This window comes from Carcharhinus amblyrhynchos, chromosome 20, assembly GCF_965287045.1.
Source record: "Carcharhinus amblyrhynchos chromosome 20, sCarAmb.v2.hapA, whole genome shotgun sequence".
Taxonomy (NCBI): Eukaryota; Metazoa; Chordata; class Chondrichthyes; order Carcharhiniformes; family Carcharhinidae; genus Carcharhinus; species Carcharhinus amblyrhynchos.
The window spans coordinates 16,019,095-16,042,638 of record NC_137343.1 but is presented as its reverse complement, the minus strand read 5'-3'; the positions used below and the strand labels follow the sequence as shown (position 1 = coordinate 16,042,638).

The 23,544-nt window shown below is 41.7% G+C and overlaps 1 protein-coding gene across 2 annotated transcripts; it reads left to right on the top strand.

The window, feature by feature from the left end:
* Window positions 1-1,204: 1,204 nt before the first annotated feature.
* On the top strand, window positions 1,205-23,279 carry tmem116 (transmembrane protein 116). 2 transcript variants are annotated; one of them, XM_080208154.1, is made up of 11 exons: window positions 1,205-1,456; window positions 5,917-5,963; window positions 7,809-7,872; window positions 8,857-8,988; window positions 11,458-11,562; window positions 14,170-14,219; window positions 15,554-15,631; window positions 16,870-17,005; window positions 19,882-20,026; window positions 20,827-20,903; window positions 21,882-23,279. In XM_080208154.1, the coding sequence occupies exons 1-11, from the start codon at window positions 1,376-1,378 to the stop codon at window positions 22,077-22,079; spliced, it is 1,113 nt and encodes a 370-aa protein (XP_080064280.1). In that variant the 5' UTR covers window positions 1,205-1,375; the 3' UTR covers window positions 22,080-23,279. The 2 variants fall into 2 exon arrangements, with proteins under 2 accessions (XP_080064280.1, XP_080064279.1); XM_080208153.1 differs by having other exon boundaries at window positions 14,167-14,219.
* Window positions 23,280-23,544: the final 265 nt, after the last annotated feature.

Genomic DNA, 23,544 nt, shown 5'->3' with positions numbered 1-23,544 from the left:
TGGCTGCTTTTCCGGAAGCAGTGGGAAAGGTAGACAGAGTCATTGGATGGGAGGCTGGTTTGCATGATAAGCTGCCAGTCTCTTATAAGAACATAAGAAATAGGAGCAGGAGTAGGCCATCTAGCCCTTCAAGCCTGCCCCGCCATTCAATAAGATCATGGCTGATCTGAAGTGGATCAGTTCCACTTTCCCGCTTTCTCCCCATAACCCTGAATTCCCTTATCTTTCAGAAATCTATCTACTCGTGACTTAAATATATTCAACGAGGTAGCCTCCACCACTTCAATGGGCAGAGAATTCCAGAGATTCACCCCCCTCTGAGAGAAGAAGTTCCTCCTCAACTCTGTTCTAAACTGCACCCCCGCCCACCCACTTATTTTGAGGCTGTGCCCTCTAGTTCTGTTTTCCTTTCTAAGCAGGAAGAATCTCTCTACCTCTACCCTATCTAGCCCCTTCATTATCTTGTAAGTCTCTATAAGATCCCCCTCAGCCTTCTAAACTCCAACGAGTACAGGCCCAGTCTATTCAATCTCTCCTCTTAAGCTAACCCCCTCATCTCCGGTATCAGCCTCGTGAATCTTCTCTGCCAATATATCCTTTCGCAAATAAGGGGACCAAAACTGCACACAGTATGTGTGCAAACAATGCTTCACTCCACCCCTCTGTCCTCAGTCTCCTACACTGTGAAGCTTGAGTAACAACACACTCATCCTTCAGTTAGACCCTCACAGACTTTGTACTCAACACGGAGAAAGAGGGTGTGGGGGGGGGGCAATAATTCTAGATCATAACCTCTGTTGTCCCTTCTATCATCATTCCTCTGGCATTTATTCACTCCCTTTTAACTCTGTTTTTTGTGCCACTGACAATTCCACCCCCCACAGATTTAGGGTGGATGAAAGGCTATCTACCCTAAACCCTGTGTTTCAATCTCTGCAGATGTGACTTGACCCGCTGTTGTTCACCACTTTGTGTTCTTTTTTCCATTTCAGATATCCAGTGTAGGCAGTTTTCTTCTTTTGATCAGCAAAATCTTTTGATGTGGCACCAAGGACAAATATTGAGATTGTGAATTCCTCACATGCTCAGCCACACCTGCCTTGCACTTTTATCAATCTCATGCTCCTCCCACGGCTGTCCTCGCAAAAGGGGAGTCAGTGCCTGTGCTCCGAGCCCGGCAGAGAGAGATCTGCTTCTCATTGTGGCCAGCACTGGAATCTCTGCCATACCCACATAGTGCTGGAATCCCTGTCGCTGTGTCAACCAAACAGGAATTGCCTGTCAGAAGACAGAAGAAGCAGTCTGACAAAAGGCAAGAGAACATTTACTGCTGCAGATAAACCAGGATTAAAGAGAGGGTGAAACAGCATTTGCAATGGAACATTTATCAAGGGCGGTGGGGACAAGATTTTGGACTTCGGGGTTCAACGCCAGCACAGAGGAACACTCAGCAGAAGTGAGATTCGATTTTTTTTATCCATTGTCTGCAATTACATAATCGTGTTTAGTGTCATTCGAGGCCAGTTCTCTGATGCATTAGTCCCGGGTGTTTGCTTTGTCTGTCGGTACAGGGCTGTCTGCTACTTGCTGCCTACTTTGACCACAGTCGCGGGGAGATTTCTTGGAGAATTGAAATTCTCTTCTAGCTGGTGGTGGCACCTTCAGTGTCAGTTCAGGCAGGGTAAGGGAGAAACAGAAACCCACCAACCTGGAAGGATTTGAAAGGGGAAAAAAATACATCCTAGCAGATGTGGACACAACTTATCACCAATCTGTTGGACTGTGGCAGCCTGGTCTTCACTGTCTCCGATATTTAATGGGATATTTCCTATTCTCCACAGCGGGATAGTTCTGCGAATGAAATTGTTTCCGAAAGTAAACAGAGTTTAATAAAGATTCCATCCCTAACAAAATTGATGTGAAAGACACTAGCCGCGGTTATGGAATACATTGTGGTCACTGGTTTGTAGTTATTGGACTGTGGGAATACTTAAAATGCCACAATAGATTCTAAACGAAGTTTCTAAATGTGTTTTGAAAAATTATTATTTATTTCGCTCTGAATAGGCGGGATTTTAACCAGTTAGAAACTATCTTCAGTATCTGTTCCTCTCCCACTCGGAAAATGCTGTCTCCCGGGTCTGTTGCATCCAAAAGCAAACTAAATAGTGTCAGTGAAAGTACTTCAGAATCATCCTTCCCTAAAGAATGTTTTCTTGCCTGATTTTATATAGTTCCACAAATTCCAGACACCTATGAGACTGAGTGCTCCAGGCACCTAAACCAATTGGGTGCGTCACAACCTGACCTGGCATTGGGACTATTGCTCATGTGAAATCATGTTTCTGTCTCGTCTTCAGCGAGTCTTCCCATTCCCGCACTTCCAGAATTGTGGGAGTCCCGGCGGCTTCTTCCTATCCCTCATCTGAAGGGTGCTGAGGACCTGTTACATTCCCAGCCGCAACCAAGGCTGAGGTCAGCATAAAGTCGGGATTTAGTTCACAGCTCGTGTGTGGATTCGATAGCTATTCTTTTAAAAAATTTTCTCTGAGCAACCTGCATTCAGCCATGTCAAACCTTCGTGCAAAGGACTATTGTTTCAAGTTCACATATTAGACAGAAAGCTGTCTGGTTAGGTGCTTTGGTCATGCTAAATTTTGCCTCAAGGTACCTGAACACGCACCAGAGTGTGGGAGGTTTTTCACGGTAACTTCATTGCAGTGTTAATGGAAGCCTACTTGTGACACTAATAAATAAATAAAAATATTGCAAACTTTATTTAATTTCATAAAATCCTACAGAGCAGGAGGAGGCCATTTGGCCCACTGAGTCTGCACAGACCACAGTCCCACCCAGGCCCTATCCCCATAACCCAATGCATTTACCCTAGTCAGTCCCCCTGACTCTAAGGGGCAATTTAGCATGGCCAATCCATCTAACCTGCACATCTTTGGACTGTGGGAGGAAACCGGAGCATCCAGAGGAAACCCACAGAGAATGTGCAAACTCCACACAGACAGTGACCCAAGCTGGGAATCGAATCCGGGTCTCTGGAGCTGAGAGGCAGCAGTGCTAACCACTATGCCACCTACCACCCGCAAACAGGTTACTAGATCGTGCAGCTGTTTCATTAATACAGAGATAATATGTTTTCAATGCCTAATTAATGTAACCATAGACATGGAAGTCTATAGTCTTAGGGTGTTGTATCTGTATTTGCTTTTTATAGATGAGGCACTGTCTGTTAACATCAAGTTGTCCACACAAAACTCAAGTTAGAAGAGTTAAACTCCCCCTACTGTGTCTCAACAATTTGCCTCATCTATTGTAATATCACAGTTCCAATTCCATCAATAGTTTTTCTATGACATTTGCCAGTGAGATTAACAATTGGTGCAAAATTATGACCAGGTTTGTGCCATGGGCTTGTATCCAATGGGAACTGGAAAACATTGTCCCAACCCATTTCACATATAGCACCCTATAGTCAGCAAAGAGGTGACACCTCTCTCTGAGTTGGATTTGAAAACAAGTCTGAGAAATTAAATGTGTTCGTTGCATTTGTCTCTTTACATAGCGATGGCATTATTCCATGTAAGGGAGAGATTGGTTTGACTCGGCCTGTCTTCACGCGGATGAGAGGAGATCTGATTGAAAAGTATAAAATTCATACCAGATGCTGGGAGGATGTTTCAAAGTTTTTTAAAGTATATTTATTCGAGCTTATTTATTCATCACAAGTAATGCTTACATTAACACTGCAATTAAGTTACTGTGAAATTCCCCTAGTCACCATGCTCTGGTGCCTGTTCGAGTCAATGCATCTAACCAGCACGTCTTTCAGAATGTGGGAAGAAACCAGAGCACCTGGAGGAAACTCACGCAGACATGGGGAGAATGTGCAAATTCCACACAGTGACGGGAATCGAACCTGGGTCCCTGGCACTGTGAAGCAGCAGTGCTAATCACTGTGCCACCCCAGTTTTCTCTAGTTGGAGAATCTAGAACCAGGAGACACAATCTCAGGACACAAATGTACCATTTAGAACTGAAATGAGAAAGATTTCTTCACTCAAAGGGTAGTGAACCAGTGGAATTCTTTATTACAGATGGCTGTGGAGGCCAGGTCATAGAATTGTAGAATCCCTATTCAGCCCATTGAGTCTGTCCTGACCAAATCCCACCCAGGCCCAATTCCTATAATCCCACACGTTTACCCTGCTAATTCCGCTGACACTAGGGCCAGTCAACATAACCTGCACATCTTTAGACTGTGGGAAGAAACAGGAGCCATCTGGGAGAAACCCACGCAGACGTGGGGAGAACGTACAGACGCCACGCGGTCAGTGATCCAAGGCCGGAATTGAACCTGGGTACCTGGTGCTGTGAGGCAGCAGTGCTAACCACTGTGCCACCATGCTGCCCCTAGGTCTCAATGTATTCAAGAAAGAGAGAGATTTTTAAAATATTTTAATGGCATCCAGGGCTTTGGAAAGAAAACAGGAGTATGACATTCAGATCAAGGCTGGACCATGATCATATTGAACAGTGGAGTGGGCTTAAAGGGCTGAATGGCCTACATCCAGTTCCTCATTTCTATATTTCTATTTAAGTGTTGTAGATGCTCTGTCTGAAATCCTCATTCCCTAAAAAAAATCAAATTAACATAAGAAATATTGGTTTATGATGTTCAAGGTGGAAAACAGACTGATGTCTGGTGACTTTAGGTTTAATGTTCTCTGGTTCTCTGACATTCCAATAGTACCCAATGCTTCTGGTACTTATAATGGACTTTGTGTTTATTTGTGGGAGTTTTGACCAAGCTCTTGCTTTACTATCACTGTGTGTCACATTGCTTAATAATTCTCCTAAGAGATATTTTGGAACATTAAAAATAAAAGCAGGAGTAGGCCATTCAGCCCCTCGAGTCTGCTGCGCCATTCAGCTAGATCATGGCTGATTTTCTATCTCCACACCATTTTCCTGTACTATCCTCATATCCCTCAAAGTCTTTAACATCTAGATATCTATCATGAATATAATGAATTAGCTTCCACGGCCCTTTGGGTTAGAGAATTTCAAAGCTGCTTCACCTTCTGTGTGAAGAAACACCACCTCATTTCAATCTTAAATGACCTTCCACTCATTCTGAGACCCTGACCCCCTGTTGTAGACACCCCCCCTCCTCACATGCTAGGGGGAACATCATTCCTACATCTACATGGGCAAGCCCTGTACAAAACAATGGGATTACCCCTCATTCTCCTTAACTTTAGAGAAGATAGGCTCAGTCTCCTCATAGGACAATCCCACCATTCCAATAATTAGTCTGAACCCTCGTTGCACTCCCTCTGTGGCAAGTATATCCTTCCATTGATAAGGAGACAAACCTGTACATAATATTCCAGGTGCAGTATCACCAAGGCTCTATATAATTGTTACAATAAAGGCTAAAATACAATTTGCCTTCCTAATTGCTTGCTGCACCTACATGTTAGCTTTCAGTAACTCATGAGCAAGAACATCCAGGTTCCTTTGGACATCCAGTTTCTCACCTGTTAGGCAATACTCTTATCATAGTGGATAGCTTCACAGTTTCCCACATTATATCCCATCTGTCCTGCTCTTGGGACTGGGTTTTTACTAGGTTAACGGCGATACATAAATGTAAGTGTTTGTTGTTTCCTGCCTTGTCCAACAACACCCAGCAATCTGAGACAAAAAACAATTTGGCTTAATTTGAAAGAAGAAGTTGATGAGTGAGTTGCAGTTTAATAAATGAAGACAGATTCAGTGAAGAGCCATTTAAAATTTGAATCCATTATATTTAGTAAATCAGTTTGAGAAATTTAATGGAACTCTTCCTTTGTGTTTGCTTGTTGAGTTGTTGTAAATTGTGATTCCATTCTTTCACAGTTCTATGCGGCACTGCGGTGGATACAGTTTTCTATGGTGATTTTGAGGTTAGTTTATTAAAAACTATTTTAACATTTTACCCGTCCAATTTTCTCCCCACTTGCTCCTGAAGGTGTGATTTCTTTCTGGGATTCTCTTCTCTACACAATAGCAGTCTCCCACTGGTCAGTATCGAGAACTAGGGGCTTTGATTTAAGATGAATGGTAAAAGAACCAAAGATGATATGATAAAACTGTTTTTATGCAGCTTATGGCTTTGATCCAGACTGCACTGCCTGAGAATGTGGAAGGAGATTCAATAATGACTTTCAAACCAATATTAGATTATTATTGGAGGAGAGCAGATTTGCAGGGATATGGGAAAGGATCAGAGGAGTGGGACTAGCCGAGGCTGCTCTTGCTCTAGATCTGACACAGGCATGATGGGCCAAATAGCCTCTTAAGAGTCTAGCCAATCAGTAGGCTATTCAACCATGGAAGGTACAGAAGAGTATTCAGGATCTGGACTGTGGTTATTTTTGTTCCCTTATTTTGAAGCCACAAGCATTAAAATCAGATGCAGCAAACCTACAGCTGAGTTGACCAGAAAATTCACAGCACTGAAGGAGACCATTCAGCCCGTCATCTTAGAATATGACAACAAACATGATCAAACCTGGTACCTTTCTGGTTTTTATTACTGTTTCAGATTGGTCAGCACATATTCCACATTGGTCAGCACTTTGTGCACACTAAGACATTGAGTGAAATACTTAAATGAATGTTTATTGTTTTGCTTTTGGTATAGAGAATTTCAGGATTGATCTACTTATTTTTAATTTTCAAATCAGCTCTCTCTCCTTCAAGGAGGATTGTGGCTGGATATGGTTCTATGGAAGATATAAAGTTCCCTATATGTCACCTAAGTAGCCACAATTACTTCTGTATAACTCTTGATGATATTGCTGGTCTCAAACATCTCAGCTAAGCATCGTCCAGCCTTAAACTAAAAGCAAAATACTGCAGCTGCTGGAAATCTGAAATAAGAACAGAAAACACTGCAGAAACTCAGCAAGTCTGGCAGCATCTGTGGAGAGAGAGAGAGATCCTATCTTGATGTGGAGTTTACCCATTCTATCCACTGTCTTCATGGGTTTCCTCCAGGTGCTCTGGATTTCTCCCACAGCCCAAGGATGTGTGGGCTAGATTAATTGGCCATGTTAAATTGCGCCTTAGTGTCAGGGTAAATTAGCAGAGTAAATACGTGTAGTTACAGGGATAGGACTTGGATGGGATTGCCATTGGTGCAGACTCGATGGGCCAAATGGCCTCCTTCTGCACTGTAGTGATTCTATGACCAGATGTGTCTAGGCTTTTCCACTTGTCACCAGATGGAGCTCATGAGCAATCAACAGATATTCCATCCCATATCTCAAAGCAGCCACTCTAATCCCACCTGAGTCACGATCAGTTAGTTCAGTACAAATCAAGGAGTGGACTTTGTATGACATGATTCAGCTGTTCATTTGCTAACTTGGCTGGGTCATCAAGGAAGGAGTTTTCATCTGTGGTTCCCAGAGGCAAGTTCTCGAGTTCAGCAAAGGTTCAGTGATTCTCTTCAGAGATGAGGGATTAGTTATGGATAGATATTTGTATGACTTTCCTCCAATCAATGTTTAGAGGGTCAATATTATAGGGTTATGTGAATTGTGGTTCCAAAATTAGAGAAATGGTTTCTCTCTTTCTTATATTACGGTTTCACCCAGTTTCTTCCTTTTGGTTTTACACTATTCTAGATTAATTCTGTTTTCTCTTTGTTTCTATTTATATTAGAAACTGACTTTGTTTCTCTACCTCTGTCTCTGGATTGATTTTTACATTGTGTTTGTTTTCTCTCTCTCTCTCTCTCACAGTATTGTTGCTTCAGGCTCCATCATTGGCTATACAGCATTGCAGCAGCTGGCAAGGCACTCAGAGGTAAGGGTATATTCTAAATTTCCTGAGTCACTCAAATCCCTTCAATTCCTCAGTAACTGGCCATGAAGCAAAGAAAGTAAATATTCGCTTGCAACCATTGTAGCACACAACTCTCCTCCCCCAAGAGTGTGAGATTATTCTGGAGTGACATTCGATGGCTGTAGGCCAGTCTGCAGGACTTCATTTAGATCGATATTCTTTCCAGATGAATCTTTTCACAACTGAGCCAGATTGTGCTCTCAAATTCAATTGGTGTCAGTGATAACAATTAGAAGGAGCCACCTAGTCTGGTATCCTAATTTTCTAACCCAGAATAATTGTTTAGAAGTTTAGAATTAGTATTAGCCCCAAAATCAATGTTAACTAGATCCAAATTGGTTGGCAAAATTAAAACTAAGACAGTTTTTTTTTGCTGGGGAGAGTTTACTTTGAGTTCACACTCAACAGTACTCTACCCACCAGTATTCCAGTAATCCCCATTTATAGGTGTACAAATACCTATCTCCTGTTTAACAATGTAATTCCTATTAAACCTTCATGGTATTAATAAGACATTGACAGTCAGGTCATCTAAGATGACTGCTCCAACTGACCCCAATTCGCATCTGGCCGTACCTTTAGCTCCCAACCCAACAGTGGAACTTCTACTAGCCTCCGTTCAGTAATCCAGCAATCAAAATGTATAATTAAATGCAAAATACTATGAATGCTGGAGATCTGAAATAAAAATTGTACTGGAAAAACTCAGCGTGTTTGATAGCATCTGTGGAGAGAGAAGCAAAGTTAACATTTCAAGTCCTCGGAACTCTCACCCGCTCCCTTTACCCGGGGCCTGGGGAGTGGTCAGCTGACATCTCCAATCAATAAATCAGTGAGGTCAGAGTGGGAAGAAAATATTTTGAAGGAAAGTTTATCAAGAGCAGCTAGGATTTTGTTTTGACTGGCAAACTGTGGGTCACTGATCCAGCGCCCTTTGTCTTTCAGATTCGCCCATTGTTCTACCTGAGTTTATCTGACCTAATGCTGGGGGTCTGCTGGCTCATTGGCATCTTACTCTATGGGGAATCCTTCAGTGCTCAGAGCATTGCCTGCTACAATCTCCAGGTGACAGGACAGGTAAGCAGCTTCAAGAATGGGAGAGAACGGGATAGGATGAATGGAAAAAATACAGATGGAGCAGGAATAGGCCATTCAGCCCCTCAAGCCTGCTCCGAGATTCAATAAGATCACAGCTGATCTGATGCTAACCTGAAATCTGCATTTGCCAACTTCCAACAACCTTTCACTCCCTTGCTTATCAAGGTTCTATCCACCTCTGCCTTAAAAATATTCAAAAGCTCTGCTTCCACAACTCTTTCAGGAAGACCTCCAAAGACTTTGACCCTTAGTGAAACAATTTTGCTACATCTCTGTTGTAAATGTAAATCCCTTATTTTTAAACAGTGACCTCTAGTTTTAAGTTCTCCCACAAGAGGAAACATCCTCTCTCTATCCACCCTGTTAAGACCCATCAGGATATGATGATTCAATCAAGTTGCCTCTTATTCTTCTAACTTCCAGCACGTACAAGCCTAGCCCGACTATTCTTTCCTCATAAGACAATCCACCCATTCCTGGTATTAGATGAGTAAACATTCTCTGAATGTTTCCAAAACATTTACACCTTTCTTCAAGGTGACCAATACTTCACAGAATGCTCCAACCGAGGTGTCTCTAGTGCCCTGTACAACTGAAGCCACAACTAAATAAAGGCAACCCAGTTACAAAAAAGAGTGTTAAAATTCTCCAAAAAGTACCAAAGAATTTACATCCCATTAAAATGATTTTAATCATCTTGTTTGTAATTTTTAAATTTCTAATCATCAATCTTCTCCACATTCTCTCCACACCAGAATGCTTCTGGAGTATACTCCCAAGATCACTCTCCAGTATTTCAACCAAGTGTCTGTTCTTGTGCAAAGTTGGACAACTGAGCCAAATCCATCCTCACCTAGTTGCCACACTAACACTTCCCTGTGACAGTTTCTGCATAATGATAAGGAATAGGAGCCTTGGCTGATTTTCATAGAATCCCTACAGTGCAGAAGGAAGCCATTTAGCTCATTAAGTCTCCAACATCTTAACCCACACCACACCCTATCCCCGTAACCCCACGCATTTATCCCACTGATCCCCCTAACTTACACATCTTCGGGTATTAAGGAGCAATTTAACCTGGCCAAACCACCTAATCTGCACATCTTTGGACTGTGGGAGGAAACCGTAGCACCCGAAGGAAACCCATGCAGACACAGGGAGAATGTACAAACTCCACACAGACAGTGACCCAAGAACTGAACCTGCATCCCTGGCACTGAGGCAGCAGTGCTCACCACTGTGCCGCCCTAATGCAATTATATCAGCTATACAGTCACCACAACTGAGACTAAATTTTATTATTAAACAAAGAGATCCATTGAACTCCAACATGCTTTCTAAAAGGCCAGTGAAATGTAGATTTATAACTGTACTTGCTCACAGCCCATGACCCTGATCTGGACTGCACCTCCCCAGTCTGATGGAGCATGAAGCGACAGCGAGGGCATCAGCCCAGCCAGATCTACACTCCTCAGAACACAAGTCATGGAAGCTTGGGACTGATCTGGGAGAAGTTCGGTAGATCATATTGGGAGGGAAAAAAATAGATACAAATTGGAAAACTGAAATTATTTTCATGGATAGACTTGCAAACACATACGAGAGCACATATTTCCCAGGGAAATAATTGTGAACAAAATAGCAACAGGAGTAGAAGATGATCTGCACACCCACAGGCACTGTGGCCAGTAAGGGGCAGTATTGGTCAGGAACTGAGACAGGAGGAAAGAGATTAAATTGGGAACCTGCTGCAAATATTTTTCCTTTAGGCACCTGTCAAGATGAGATTGGGTCTGAGATAACTCTGTGCCGCTTCTTCCCCCAGTTTTCCCATTTTCTGCAGCACGCACTCTTACTGAGGTACAGTTCACAGGCACAAGCAGCACTCCTAACACACCAACCAAATGGCCATCTTTAGCTGTCAACCTGAGCAGCTTTCCGACCCCAGTTGAAAGAGTCAGGGAGGATTGAGGGTTGAAATGCTGTCAGATTCAGTGGGTAAACTCCCGGGCATCCAGTGTCCAAGATCCCAATCCAAGGGAGAGACGCAAGGAATCTCTACTCGTTGAAATTGGCGCTGCTACATAGAATTACAGAGAATCTACAGCACAAAGCAGGAGATCTGTCCCTGAATGTCTATTGCTTGTGTTTATACTTTGTGTGGAACTCCTCCGACTCCACCTAATGTAACCCTACTCACTAAACACTCTGGATCCTTTCTCCCTCATTTGTTTATCTAGTTTCTAGCTGCCCTCTGGGTAAAAGGGTTTCTCTTTCATTCCCTACTGGTTTTGTTAATGACTATCTTATATCTATACAAGTCGTTTTGGTTTCTCCCACACATGGAAATATCGACACCAGAAGTTTCATTATCAAATGAGCTACCAGGCAATAAGGCCATATATAAATAGATGATGTTGTTGTAATGCTGCATATTCTGCACTGCAGGTCCTATATATCTCATCCTTTTGCTATACCCTGAATTATACCTGGTGCCTGTATAGAGATCTGAGATCGAGGATTCACACAATGGTGAATGATACGTCTTGCTTGGTGAGTATTTCTTTAAATGACAGTGGGTTAGAACAGGGAATCATTCCTCTCTCATTCCCCTCCCCCCCCCCGTTATGAAATGTATCATTGTATTTAATAATGTTCACTTTTTATTCAGGTGAACTTCTATAGATGGGCTTTAAACTTTTGGCGCCCACCCCCCTCCACACCAGCATCTGGCTTACATATGATCACAGCTGTCTATTGGTACCTCCCCCCTATTTGTGATCACTATTTGTGAGCTAGCTAGTCTGTGCACGTCTTTGGGCTTTTCAACTGTGAGGGCATCAGTCCAGCCCAGTCCATAGGTAAACATTGCCCAGCATTGATCCAAGCACAGTCTCGCTTTCTGGAGTCAATTGTAGCTCCCCTACTGTGAACCAGGCTGAGATCAGTTAACATCATAAAACAAGGATCAAACCTGGAAACCTCTTCATCTATATGGCTTTGGTCCAATCCCCTTGAAACATTCACTCTCTGATCCTTTGGGAAGGGAGAATTTTAGTTTTGTTTATATCTGTGGTGAGAGGTTTGGGAACCTCCTGTTGACCTGAGGTAGTGTATCTCCTTCTAGAACACTCAGATCAGGCAGCATCTGAAGGGGGAGAAACAGAATTCTTGTCTGTTCCAAGTGTTGTTTTAATTATTGCACTCTGGTGTGTGGAATTATAAAACAGAGGAAGACTGAATGGCCTCCTCCTGCCCTGCAGGAACTGGATATTTCATAGAAAGATCTGTTATTACAATCTAGTCCTTGTTTGTGTAAACACTGTGCTGCACCATCTCAGTGACTACAATCAAGCACTTGTATGAATAAACACAGCACCAGATTTTTCCCCATTATTTCAGTCTGGGCCCTGCTCCGGTTTCTTCCCACAGTCCAAAGATGTGTGGGTTAGGTTCATTGGCCATGTTAAAAATCGCCCCTTAGTGTCCTGAGATGTGTAGGTTAGAGGGATTAGTGGGTAAATGTGTAGGGATAAGGGGGTAGGGCCTGGGTGGGATTGCGGTCGGTGCAGACTCGATGGGCCGAATGGCCTCTTTCTGTGCTGTAGGGATTCGATCATTCGATCAAATCAATCCACCCTTAAATCCACTTTAAGTCATGTCACTCTCTGTTGATACCTTATTTTTTTAATTTACCAACATTAGTTCGATCTGTCAGACTTTGCCTAATATCAGGATGGTATTAGAGTACAGAATTCCACTGAATGAAGAATTTTCACCTCTACAGGATGGATTGCATGATTCCACCATGCTTTTGTGTCTTTGTTACATTTAATGTTACAATAGCAGGTGTGACTGGAACAGTTTGTACAGTTTAACAGTGGATGTGCTTCTGTTATTTTCCTGCTGGCCTCTCCTGAAGCTGTGGATTTATTTTTGTTGGGCACCTGCACTGTCTCTGATCAATGTCCAGTGAGTATATCATGTTGGCTATGAACTATGAAAGGAGCTTCAGTTCTGATCCTGCTTTATTCAGACATCCACACTCACGCACTTTTCCAGCATAGTTCACTGGATACTCGTGATCAGGAACAGCAACCCTGATTTACATTTCTCATTCTTTAATCCAGGAGCTCTTTGAAGATTATTGTAGTTCCCTGAATGCCGGCCTGGCTGAAATAAGCTAAATCAGCACAGGCCAAAAATCAAATTTGCACTTTTAGTCTGTGTGGCATTGTACGTAAGAACATAAGAAAGAGGAACAGGATTAGGCCATTCAGCCCCTCGAGCCTGCCCATTGGTACCTCACTGCTATTTGTGATCACTATTTGTCTGTGAGCTAGCTAGTATGTGCATGTGTACAGGCTTTTCAACTGCGGGGGCATCAGCCCAGTCCAATCCATGGATAGACACTGCCCACCATTGATCCAAGCACAATCTAGCTTTCTGGAGTCAATTGTAGCTCCCCTACTGTGAGCCAGGCTGAGATCAGTTAACATCATAAAACAAGGATCGAATCTGGAAATTTCTTCAATATGGCTTTGGTCTAATCCCCTTGAAACAAATCAAATTTTGATTTCTTAACCATTCAATAAAATTATGGTTGACCTTCTCACAACATGCAGTGCCCAATGAAGGGAAACTAATCTGCTGTGGACAACAGGATTTATAATTGCTGTTCTTAAATTTTAAAAATTCATTTGTGGGACGTGGGCATTGCTGGCTGGCTTGCATTTATTGCTCATCCCTAGGCAGTTGAGAGTCAACCACGTTGCTGTGGCTCTGGAGTCACGTGTAAGCCAGACCAGGTAACATCAATGAACCAGATGGGTTTTTCCGACAATTAACATTGGTTTCGTGGTCATCAGCAGATTCTTAATTTCAGACTTTTTTACGGAATTCAAATTCCGCCATCCGCTGCAGCAGGATTCAAACCCAGGTCCCCAGAACATTAGCTGAGTTTCTGGATTAATAGTCTGGCGATAATACCACTTGGCCATCACCTCCCTTATATCTTATGCTTTTATATTGAAATTTTTCCTTTTATGCATGTAAGATTTCAAAAGTAATATTTTGTTTACAAAATTGACGTGTGACTGATTTTACTTTACTTGATGTTCCGTGGTTCTGAATTTGCTATTTTTATTGTGTTTTGAGAAGATAACCGAAAGCAGTAACAGACTGAGCAGGATTGTAATCATTTTGTCCAGGTAAACTTATTCATTTTTTTCACTAGTCGTTCTTGCCTTTTGACAATACTGACTCTCAGCTGGGCTGTGGATCCAGGGTTTCCATTCCCTCGCTACGGCACTACTTCATGTGTGAAGCCACAGGCGTGAAGGACATTACAGTCAACCTCTCGACTATGTTCTCACTAGTTGCTGACGTGTACACACTTTTCACCAGCAGTTGCTCCCTCACTTTTCTTCTCTTAGGTTGAAGAAGTGATTAATAAAGTATCTGGGATCCTTGGGCCTTATAAACTGGGCCTTGAATGACAGGCAGTTATGATCAACCTCTATATAAAGCACTTTACCTTGATTGTAGCATTACATCTCATCCTGGGCAGCACAGTGGTTAGCATTGCTGCCTCACAGAGCCAGAGACCAGGGTTCAATTCTTGTTTTTGAATCCCTCCATGGCTTTACCCCTATCTCAGTAACCTTCTCCAGTCTCACACAACCCTCCAAGATATCTTCAAACTCTGGCCTGTTGGAGATCCATGACTTTTAACGTTGCACTATTGGTGGTCATGTCTTCGATGCTTAGGTCCCGCTTCAGCAGTTACCTCCACAAAATTCTTTGCCTCTCTTTGTTTTTCTCTCTCTCCTCTTTTAAGTCACTTGTTAAAACCAACCTCTTTGACCAAACTTTCGCTGTCACCTGTTTTAACATGTCTTGTGTGGGTTGGTGTCAAACATTTGGGCAAACAATGCTCCTGTGAAGTACCTTGGGGTATTTTAGTACATTAAATGCTATGTAAATGCAAGTTGTTGTTGTGATGTTGAACATTTGATCCCCAAGAAGAAACTGGAATTTTTATTTTCACATAACAAGAGATACTGGTGGGGGGAAAAACTCTATGGAAAATCACAACCAGCTGTTCATGCAGCAGCAAATGCAACATCTGCTTCAGGATGAGCCTGCGGCTGTGAGCAATGTGGGAGGTCAAGGGTAGATAAAATGGCCTGGTTTTTGAGTAGAGTGGAAATTTCAAAGCTATAAAGTTATGACAATCAGATTTTTGTTCCGAACATAGAAATTCATTTTTTCTACAATTATCTATTTCTCTTATGTGATCATTACGAAAGTTCTTGAGATTGATATTAAGTTATTAACCCCACTTTGCCTGCCAGGCTGTTTTCCCATTACCTACCAGATTTACAAGTAGCAGATCCAACTGGGGACAATTTGTGCTAAGAATTCATGGAGATTGTTAGTTCCCAATAGGAATTGGATTGAACCTGAAGCATATTTTTGTTAGGACACTGCCAGATAAGGGAAAAGGTTTTCATCCTATTAACATGAAGATTTTCTCTTGCAGTTTGATTCCACTCCTACTCATGGTGCCAGTATTTTGCGTTGGAAATGAATATACTTGTTACACTAACCTCAACAATTCGTAAGTAATGTGTATCTCGCCAATGTGGCCTGTGGCATTGTTAATAATGAGGAAGACTCTGTTGTCCTCTCCATATTCTCTGTCTTACCATGATTGCAAAATTCTAATCTTATAACATTATCAGTCTTCCCCCCCTCCCCCCAACTCCATCTCAGCTGACCTACTGCTAAAGCCCTCATCCATGCCTCAAGACCCAACCATCTTATTCTGGCTGGTGTACCATCTTGCATCCTTGTGGCTCCTGGAGCATGCCTGATTCTAATTGTTCCATGATTGGCGGTCATGCCGTTAGCTGCCTGGGCCATTAGCTCTGAAATTCCTTCCTGATAACTCTCCAGCTCTCCCCTTCCACCATTAAGATGTTCTTTAAAATCTACCTCTTTGACCAAACTTTCATCACCTGAGATAATATTGCTTTATGTAACTTGATGTCAATTTTTGTTTGGTAATTGTACCAATGAAACGCTGAGTGACATTTAACGATGTTAAAGGCACTACCTGAATATAAATTGTTGTTGTCAGGATTTTCAGGCTGTCTGTACAGACTTCTGGGTAGGTAACTGATTTCTGGGCAAGTGGCTAACTCCCAGGTAGGAATCTGACATCAAGGCTGATGTTTGGCCACCAGGCAGATGTTTGATTACTGGGAGGTGCTGCTCTGTCTCCGGGAAGAACTAACAGCTATGGTTTGACCTTGGAGGTGAACCAACCATCATGAGAGGAGCAATGCCTAAAACTCATCTAGCACGCTGCACAAGTTTTAAAGAGTCTCTTACAAAAATGACCCTGAGCAAATGGAAGAGCCAGTGGATTACTGAGCCTGAATGTTATGTTCAATCTTTCGTCTGAATTAACTGGTTTCAACCAAGGTGGCTCATGACTGCACCAGGTGATTGGCATGGTGCTGAACCATTAGATTGTTCACTCATTGGTTGAATATCTTTGATCTGGAATTGTTTTTGCTCTCATTGCTCATCTCTCATTCTATCCTATAGTAAAATGTCTCACAACACCAGATTAAAATCCATTAGGTGAGTGGCCCACTCATCTGACCAAGGAGCAACACTCTGAAAGCTCATGATACCAAATAAACATGTTGGACTTTAACCTGGTGTTGTGAGACTTCTTACTGTGCCTACCCCAGTCCAACACCGGCACTTCCACATCATTCTATCTGATGGAATGGTTATGGGTTAGAGGAGCAGAAGGTTGATGTTCTCTTGTCTGTTTCACCCCAGGTGCCTCCTCCTTCACACTGGAATGCTTGAACTGAACAGCAGTTATAAGGTCCAGAAATCCATGTGTCACAGTGTGTCCCTGTACAGAACCACCATCTTCCTCGTTACCTTCTGTTTTGTTTTACTTGGACTTGTGGTAAGGGTTATATATTTAATTATTTTACGTTAGTGCGCTCTGTCCTCCATTTTAAATGTATTCTTTCCATCTGATTGGCTGATGAGATTGGAGGTTGATGATGAGCTGCCACTTTCTCATGAGATAACTCAGACTGACTTCCTGGGTTTATGTCATGATTCTGCCCTTATTCTACACACAAGTTATAAAGTGAGCATGATCCATTCCACCCATCAATAATTGACAGAGTTTGCCATATGAGCAAGTAGTCCAAATATTATTGACTCGCCTTGTTCCCATATCACCTCATCTCCTTTTCCTTCATCCACCTATCCAATCCTGTCTTGAACAAAACATCCTCACAATCCATCTATTATCAATTTCAATATTGTACATAGTCCTCCAACTCTTATCTCTGTAATTTTATTCCATATTTCTTAGATTTCCATTAAGTTGTTTATTAACCTGCAGTGCTGTCCTGGGAACCTGTACCCCAGACTCCTCTGCTTTTCCTTAGTATTGAGCCATTCAGAATATAATTGCTGCTGTTATTTTTCCATCTGCATTCATCACAACACATTTACCATGATTGATTCTGTCACTTCTTAACCTGTTCCTCCATTTTATCAGTATCGCTGGCTTCTTTCAGCATTCTAATTAGTTCATTATACATCCTATGTTGGTATCATCTGCAAATTTCAACAGGATCCCTTGCAACCAAACCATTGACTGTACAGTGGCCTTGGAACTGAACACTGAGAGACACAGCACTCTCTTCCAACATTCTCCCTTCTAAACAAATTTAAATCCAGTTTTCTATGCTCACCTTAATTCCACAGCCCTTATCTTCTCCAGTTATGGTTCATAATTACCAATCACCTCGTCAAATGTTTTAACAACATCATTAACTGCATTATTCCCATCTATCAGAAATGTTACCTCCTCAGAGAATTCCATGAGGTTTGTCAAGCAGGTTCATCCTTTCTAAAATCCATGTTATCTGCTTGTAACTAATTTATCCAGCAACATGATAATGGCATTATTAATGAAACACTCTAATTTTTTTTTCTTACCACAGATATTAAACTAACTGGCCCATCACTACACAGATTACCTCTGCCTCTCATTTTAAGGGTGGGTAGTACATTGACCGTTCACTCCAGTCCTCCCAAGCGTACACCCACAGTGAAAAGGGCCCTGAAATATAAAGCACAGGGAGTATCTTACTCCACTGGAGTGACAGCCTAGATTTTGTACTCAAATTTCTGGAGTGCCTTTTGAACCCAAGATATTCTTACTTAACACTAAGCCTCAGCGAACATCATGTTGCAGGGCTGCCCTCAAGTGCCAATGCTGCAAAATCGACCAGCTTTCCTTCAGTTTAAGTTTCTTAAAGGGAATTTTTCTATTGACTAAATTTAAACATTCTGCAACTTGTGGTTACAGTAGGTGGGAGGCAGAGATTTGCGTGAGTGTGAATGCAAATTTGTTTGGGAGCAGATTCTTTTTTTAAAATGCATAGTTCCTTTTTCTAAATACAGAAAATGATGGGGTTAAATTTATGACATTGAGACACAATGAGTTGGACTGGCTAGTGACCAATAATCTCAGTTGAACTTGTGTTTTCTTAGTTTAGTTTGGCTAATTACCACCTATCCCCTTCATCCTTTGAAGACATTTCCACTCCTAGAGATACAATTCCATTAGCGCCTTTGGATTTTAACCAGGTTGATCACATAGAAACATAGAATCCCTACAGTGCAGGAGGCGGCCATTTGACCCATCGAGCCTGCACCGCTAATAATCATACCCAGGCCCTATCCCTGTAATCCCATGTATTTACCCTGACAGAATGGGACAACTTATCACGGCCAATCCACTTAACTTGCACATCTTTGGACTGAGTAAACCAGAGCACCTGGAAGAAACCCACGCAGACACGGGAAGAACGTTCATACTCCATACAGACACCCAAGACCAGAATTGAACCCGGGTCCCTGGTACTATGAGGCAGAAATGCCAAGGCTAGGTGCTGAGTGAAATGGGGATGTAACTGTGAGGGCATCACAGCTGAGCTTGATCCTGTCCTTCCATGCACAGTTTCAGAAAGTCACTGAAATAAAGTCTGTTGAGGCCAATTGCAGCATAAGTGCTACCATGATCAAAATAAGCTAAAGCAACACAGCCTGACTATTCAGGCAGGCCATTCTGATTGTATTTTTCCACCGTTGATGGCTGCTTCATCTCTAACTCCTGTTTTCTTTTAAGATGTTCCTTAAAATCTAACTTTCCAAGCTTTTGATCACCGGCCCTATTATTTCTTTGTCACTTGAATAGCCTTTTATTTCCATGTTTGTTCTTGATTAAAGGGATTCAGCGCTGGACTCTATATAGTTTTATTGACTTAAAAATAAAGTTACTACCAATCACAAGCAATGCTCAAAATACATTAGATATAAATAGGTACAAACATAATACAAACAGTACCCATCTGTGCCTGGGCACAAAAGTAACTGATCTTTCTCCTATCAATGGTATTGGCATTGAAAATTGCCCTACGAGCCTTCCCTTCTGTTTGGTTTATATGTATGTCTTCCGTAAGTGCCCCCAACTCCAATTTATGCACCAAGCATAAAGATGTTTGTTATCTTATCTGGAAATGATGTGTGCACTGAGTCAAGACTTGACAATCTAGCTCACATACGAGGTCAATGGATTCTTAAAACTCAAACCTGTTGTTACAAGCTGTAATAATTGAATTAAAAAACAGGCTTTAACCTGATAAGAAGTTGTTTGATTAAAATATCATAGCACACAGAAACCTTTGTCTGAATCACTAATGGATTGGCTAAAGATTAATTACTGTGAAGTTTAAATTTTTCCATTCCTCTGTGCAGATTCTCCTAATTAAAACTCGGATCCTCTATAAGAAACTGGTGACTCTGACGGGATTTCTTGGAGACCAGCAGTGGGCAAAGATTAGCACAATTGAACGGAGAGTCTTTCTCTATCCCACAGCCTTTTTGTTCTGTTGGGGACCAGGTTAGTAGGAGCTTGCACAAGTGGTCCCTGTGACTCAATGGGTGCAATGATGGACCAAACAGGGGTGGAAAATTGAAGCAATATCTTACTGACTCTGCAGTTTAACGTGTCAAGAGGTCATCACATTAATTGGGTGCCTTAGTGCCCATGCATTGTCTTGAAAACAACATTAGCTACATAGTGGGGGTTCACCAGGAGGACAAGTCAGTGATGGGTAGTCCCCTATTTATCCTATATGACATGACAAACATTGTTTGTACGGTATTTCTTGCCATGTTATATACACAATACCTGTGTTTCCAATTCTGAAGGGAAGTATAAAGGGCCAAGGCCTGTTAAGGCCGGATGCCTTAAGGTTGGACAGTGCAAATGACAATACAGGGTAACTCGAGAAATAATGATTATGGTAACCATAAACTTAGGTTTTAAAATCCTGAAATTTTCAGAGTAAGGGAAGCCGAAGGAAAAGCTAATGCATTTAGTTCTTAGCTTAAAAACACTGAGGATAGAGAGGGAAGGAAGAATGTAGGACAATACAGTTGTAGGACTATGAGACAAGGATTCACAGGATAGAGTTGTATCATCAAGTGCAGAGGAAAAGGTTCTGACATGGATTCTAGAGGTGACAATTATTTATCAAACAATACAATTTTTTCATGTACTCAGTCTGAAAGAGTCTCTCCACCCATAGGTGAGACATGCAATAGGTGTGTGATTATGCATGTGGTGCATGGATATGTCAATGTAAATGGAAAACATGCTCTTCTGACCTCAGTTTATGATTTTTTCCCCTCCTTTAGCGACCATTCTGGCTATGGTTAAACTGCTGAACCCAATCAACATGCCGGCTCTTTATGCTGTACTCTATATCTTACAGGTGAATTTTCAAACAACTCACTACTCATTTGGGAGAGGGGCAAACCTTTTCAAGTTTTCTCTTTAAACAAACTGTCAGAATAGCTGGGTGCTGTAGAATGACTGTAATATGATCTGGCCAGTCGCATTCCACCCCCTTCACCCTTCCCAAGAGCAGTCACATACATAACTTAGTATTATTCAGTAGATGCTAGGGGCGACGTAGTACCTTATGAAAATGGTCACCCTTCATGTGAAATCTAAAGACTGCTTGCTAGTAAACTACTCACTGTAGTGCTACGGCCAATTTGCACAAAGATTCCAAAGACAGCAATGTGATAATGATGGGACAATTTTTAAAAGATGATGCTGTTTGAGAGAATTGGTAGTCAGGGCATTAGGAAGAACTCACCTGCTGTTTTTCAAATAGCTTCCTAGGATCTGATCTGCAAGTGCTTTCTGGAATCATATGGTTAGTTTTGCTTTATATATAGTGATGTCATATCTATCCTGATAGGATTAGATGCTTAAAATGAAAAATTTCACAATCTTAACCTTGAAATTAATTGTTATAGCAGAAAATAAAAGTTTTGTTGCTTACTTTTTTGTTGATTAGGAGATTTTTTATATTCCAAGTACCTCAGAAATGGGTGCTACAGTGAGGCTTCACAACTGGGTAATACCACACAGCTGCAGGTTCAGTTCTACCCATTCTGTTCAGTTCCTATTCTGACTGTCATATTTACCTAGAATCTTCTGCTTGAACAGAGCCTTCATGTGGCAGTAGGGAAAATCAGATGGTTATCACTGCAGGATGACTGCTGCACACCTCAGACTAGAGTGGTAGTGACAGGTCAGCTTTTGGCAATGGAAATGTGGGACAAGGAAACTACTACAACCCTAGGAGGGGGGAGTTGACGATAACTGTTCTACACAAGAAAACAAAACCATCTTAAAGCAGCCAGCTTTGTAAAAATGAATTTATTTTTTTTTGCTGCAGGCATTCACAGCTGCATCTCAGGGACTGCTGAACTGCATAGTGTATGGTTGGACACAGAGAACACTCCGATTTATGAGACAAAAGACTCATCGTGATGTTGATACACAGACTCCACTCCTGCGTTCTCAGAAGCAATCATACTCTAGCATGCAAAGTTCCAGTGCAATGAATCAGCTAGCCATAACTCCTACCCTTTAAGGGGCTTGTTGAGAGATTATAGCCAAATACACATGTATTTATTAACATACAGCTTTCATTCATAAAGTCTGTACCAACTATAATGCAGTTGACAGCAGGTGGCAAAGGATGTCATTGCTGTTCTTTATAATGATAAACTAACTGAACAGCATGGATCTGGTACTTCTACAAATTCTCCCATCCAAGTACTGACCAGGGACCACTCCTACTTCAACTCTGTGACTGCTCTTCAAGGTTGATAGCACAGGGGAACATCTGTCAAAATTCTAATTGTCAGACCTGTGAGTAAAATCAGGCCAGGAAAAGGGGATATATATGTTCACCCCTAACCCCTACCTTCTCTGCAGGCTGGCTATCTTTTGACCTGAGATGTGGATTTTCAATTCAATCCAGTTAAGGGCCAGGATGTTCGAGTGGCTTAAGGCCAACTTGTGGCATAAGCCATAACTATCCTTTGTTCCTTTAACTCTTACACAACCCCTTTGTAAAGTAACCTAATAGTAAAAATATACTCACTGCACAAGTGATTACATACCACTATGAGAGACTATGAAATTATACAAATTTAAAATAAGCTTAAGATGCTTTTTTTGGTTGGTGTTTTATATTTCAGAAATTTAATAAAATAACCATAGTGAAACATTAAAAACACAGCTCTTTGGATTTGACTCTGGGTAGTGTCAGGATTTAGATGAGGAATAAATAAGCCCACCTCTATTTACATTATCCTACAGTGAGGATGGGTGAGAAACAATGTATTTAAAGGATCACAGACAGAGGAGAGGTGGTGTAAAGAGTTAAAGTTAAAGAGAGTAAGAAGTTTCACAACACCAGGTTAGCCATCAGGTTTATTAGTATCACAAGCTTTTGGAATGCTGCTCCTTTATCAGGTGTGTAGAAAGTTGGATTCACAAACGGGTTCACAAATAGGGCATCTATATGTCCTAAGTCTCAAGGGAGCAGTGCTCTGAAAGCTCATGATACTAAATAATCCTGTTGGGCTTTAACCTGGTGTTGTAACTTTAACTAACTTTGTAGGATAGAGACACAGTATTTAGAGACAGTGAGGATGGGTGGGGAAACAGAGTTAAAGTTACAACACCAGGTTAAAGTCCAACAGGTTTATTTAGTATCATGAGCTTTCAGAGCACTGCTCCGTGAGACTTGGGTTCACAAATAGGGCATCTATACATCCTGTTTGTGAATCCAACTTTCTATGCACCTGATAAAGGAGCAGCACTCCAAAAGCTTGTGATACTAATAAACCTGATGGAATTTAAGCTGGTGTTGTGAGACTTCTTACTGTGTCCCCCAGTCCAACACCGGCATCTCTAAAGTATGTAAATAGACAGTCTACATCAGAGATGCAAGATTACATGACAACAGAATATACTAAGGGATAGTTCTATTTGAAACCTTGTGCTAAACCTTATACTGTAAATAGTAGAATGATTAATAAAATGTC

What these genes read in the sequence shown, in the direction of transcription:
- tmem116 (XM_080208153.1), top strand. Translation starts at nt 1,376, where the DNA reads ATGGAACATTTATCAAGGGCGGTGGGGACAAGATTTTGGACTTCGGGG. An exon ending in CAGAGGAACACTCAGCAGAA is followed by an intron (nt 1,457 to 5,916) that starts GTGAGATTCGAT and finishes ATTCTTTCACAG; the next exon opens with TTCTATGCGGCACTGCGGTG. An exon ending in AGCTGGCAAGGCACTCAGAG is followed by an intron (nt 7,873 to 8,856) that starts GTAAGGGTATAT and finishes TTTGTCTTTCAG; the next exon opens with ATTCGCCCATTGTTCTACCT.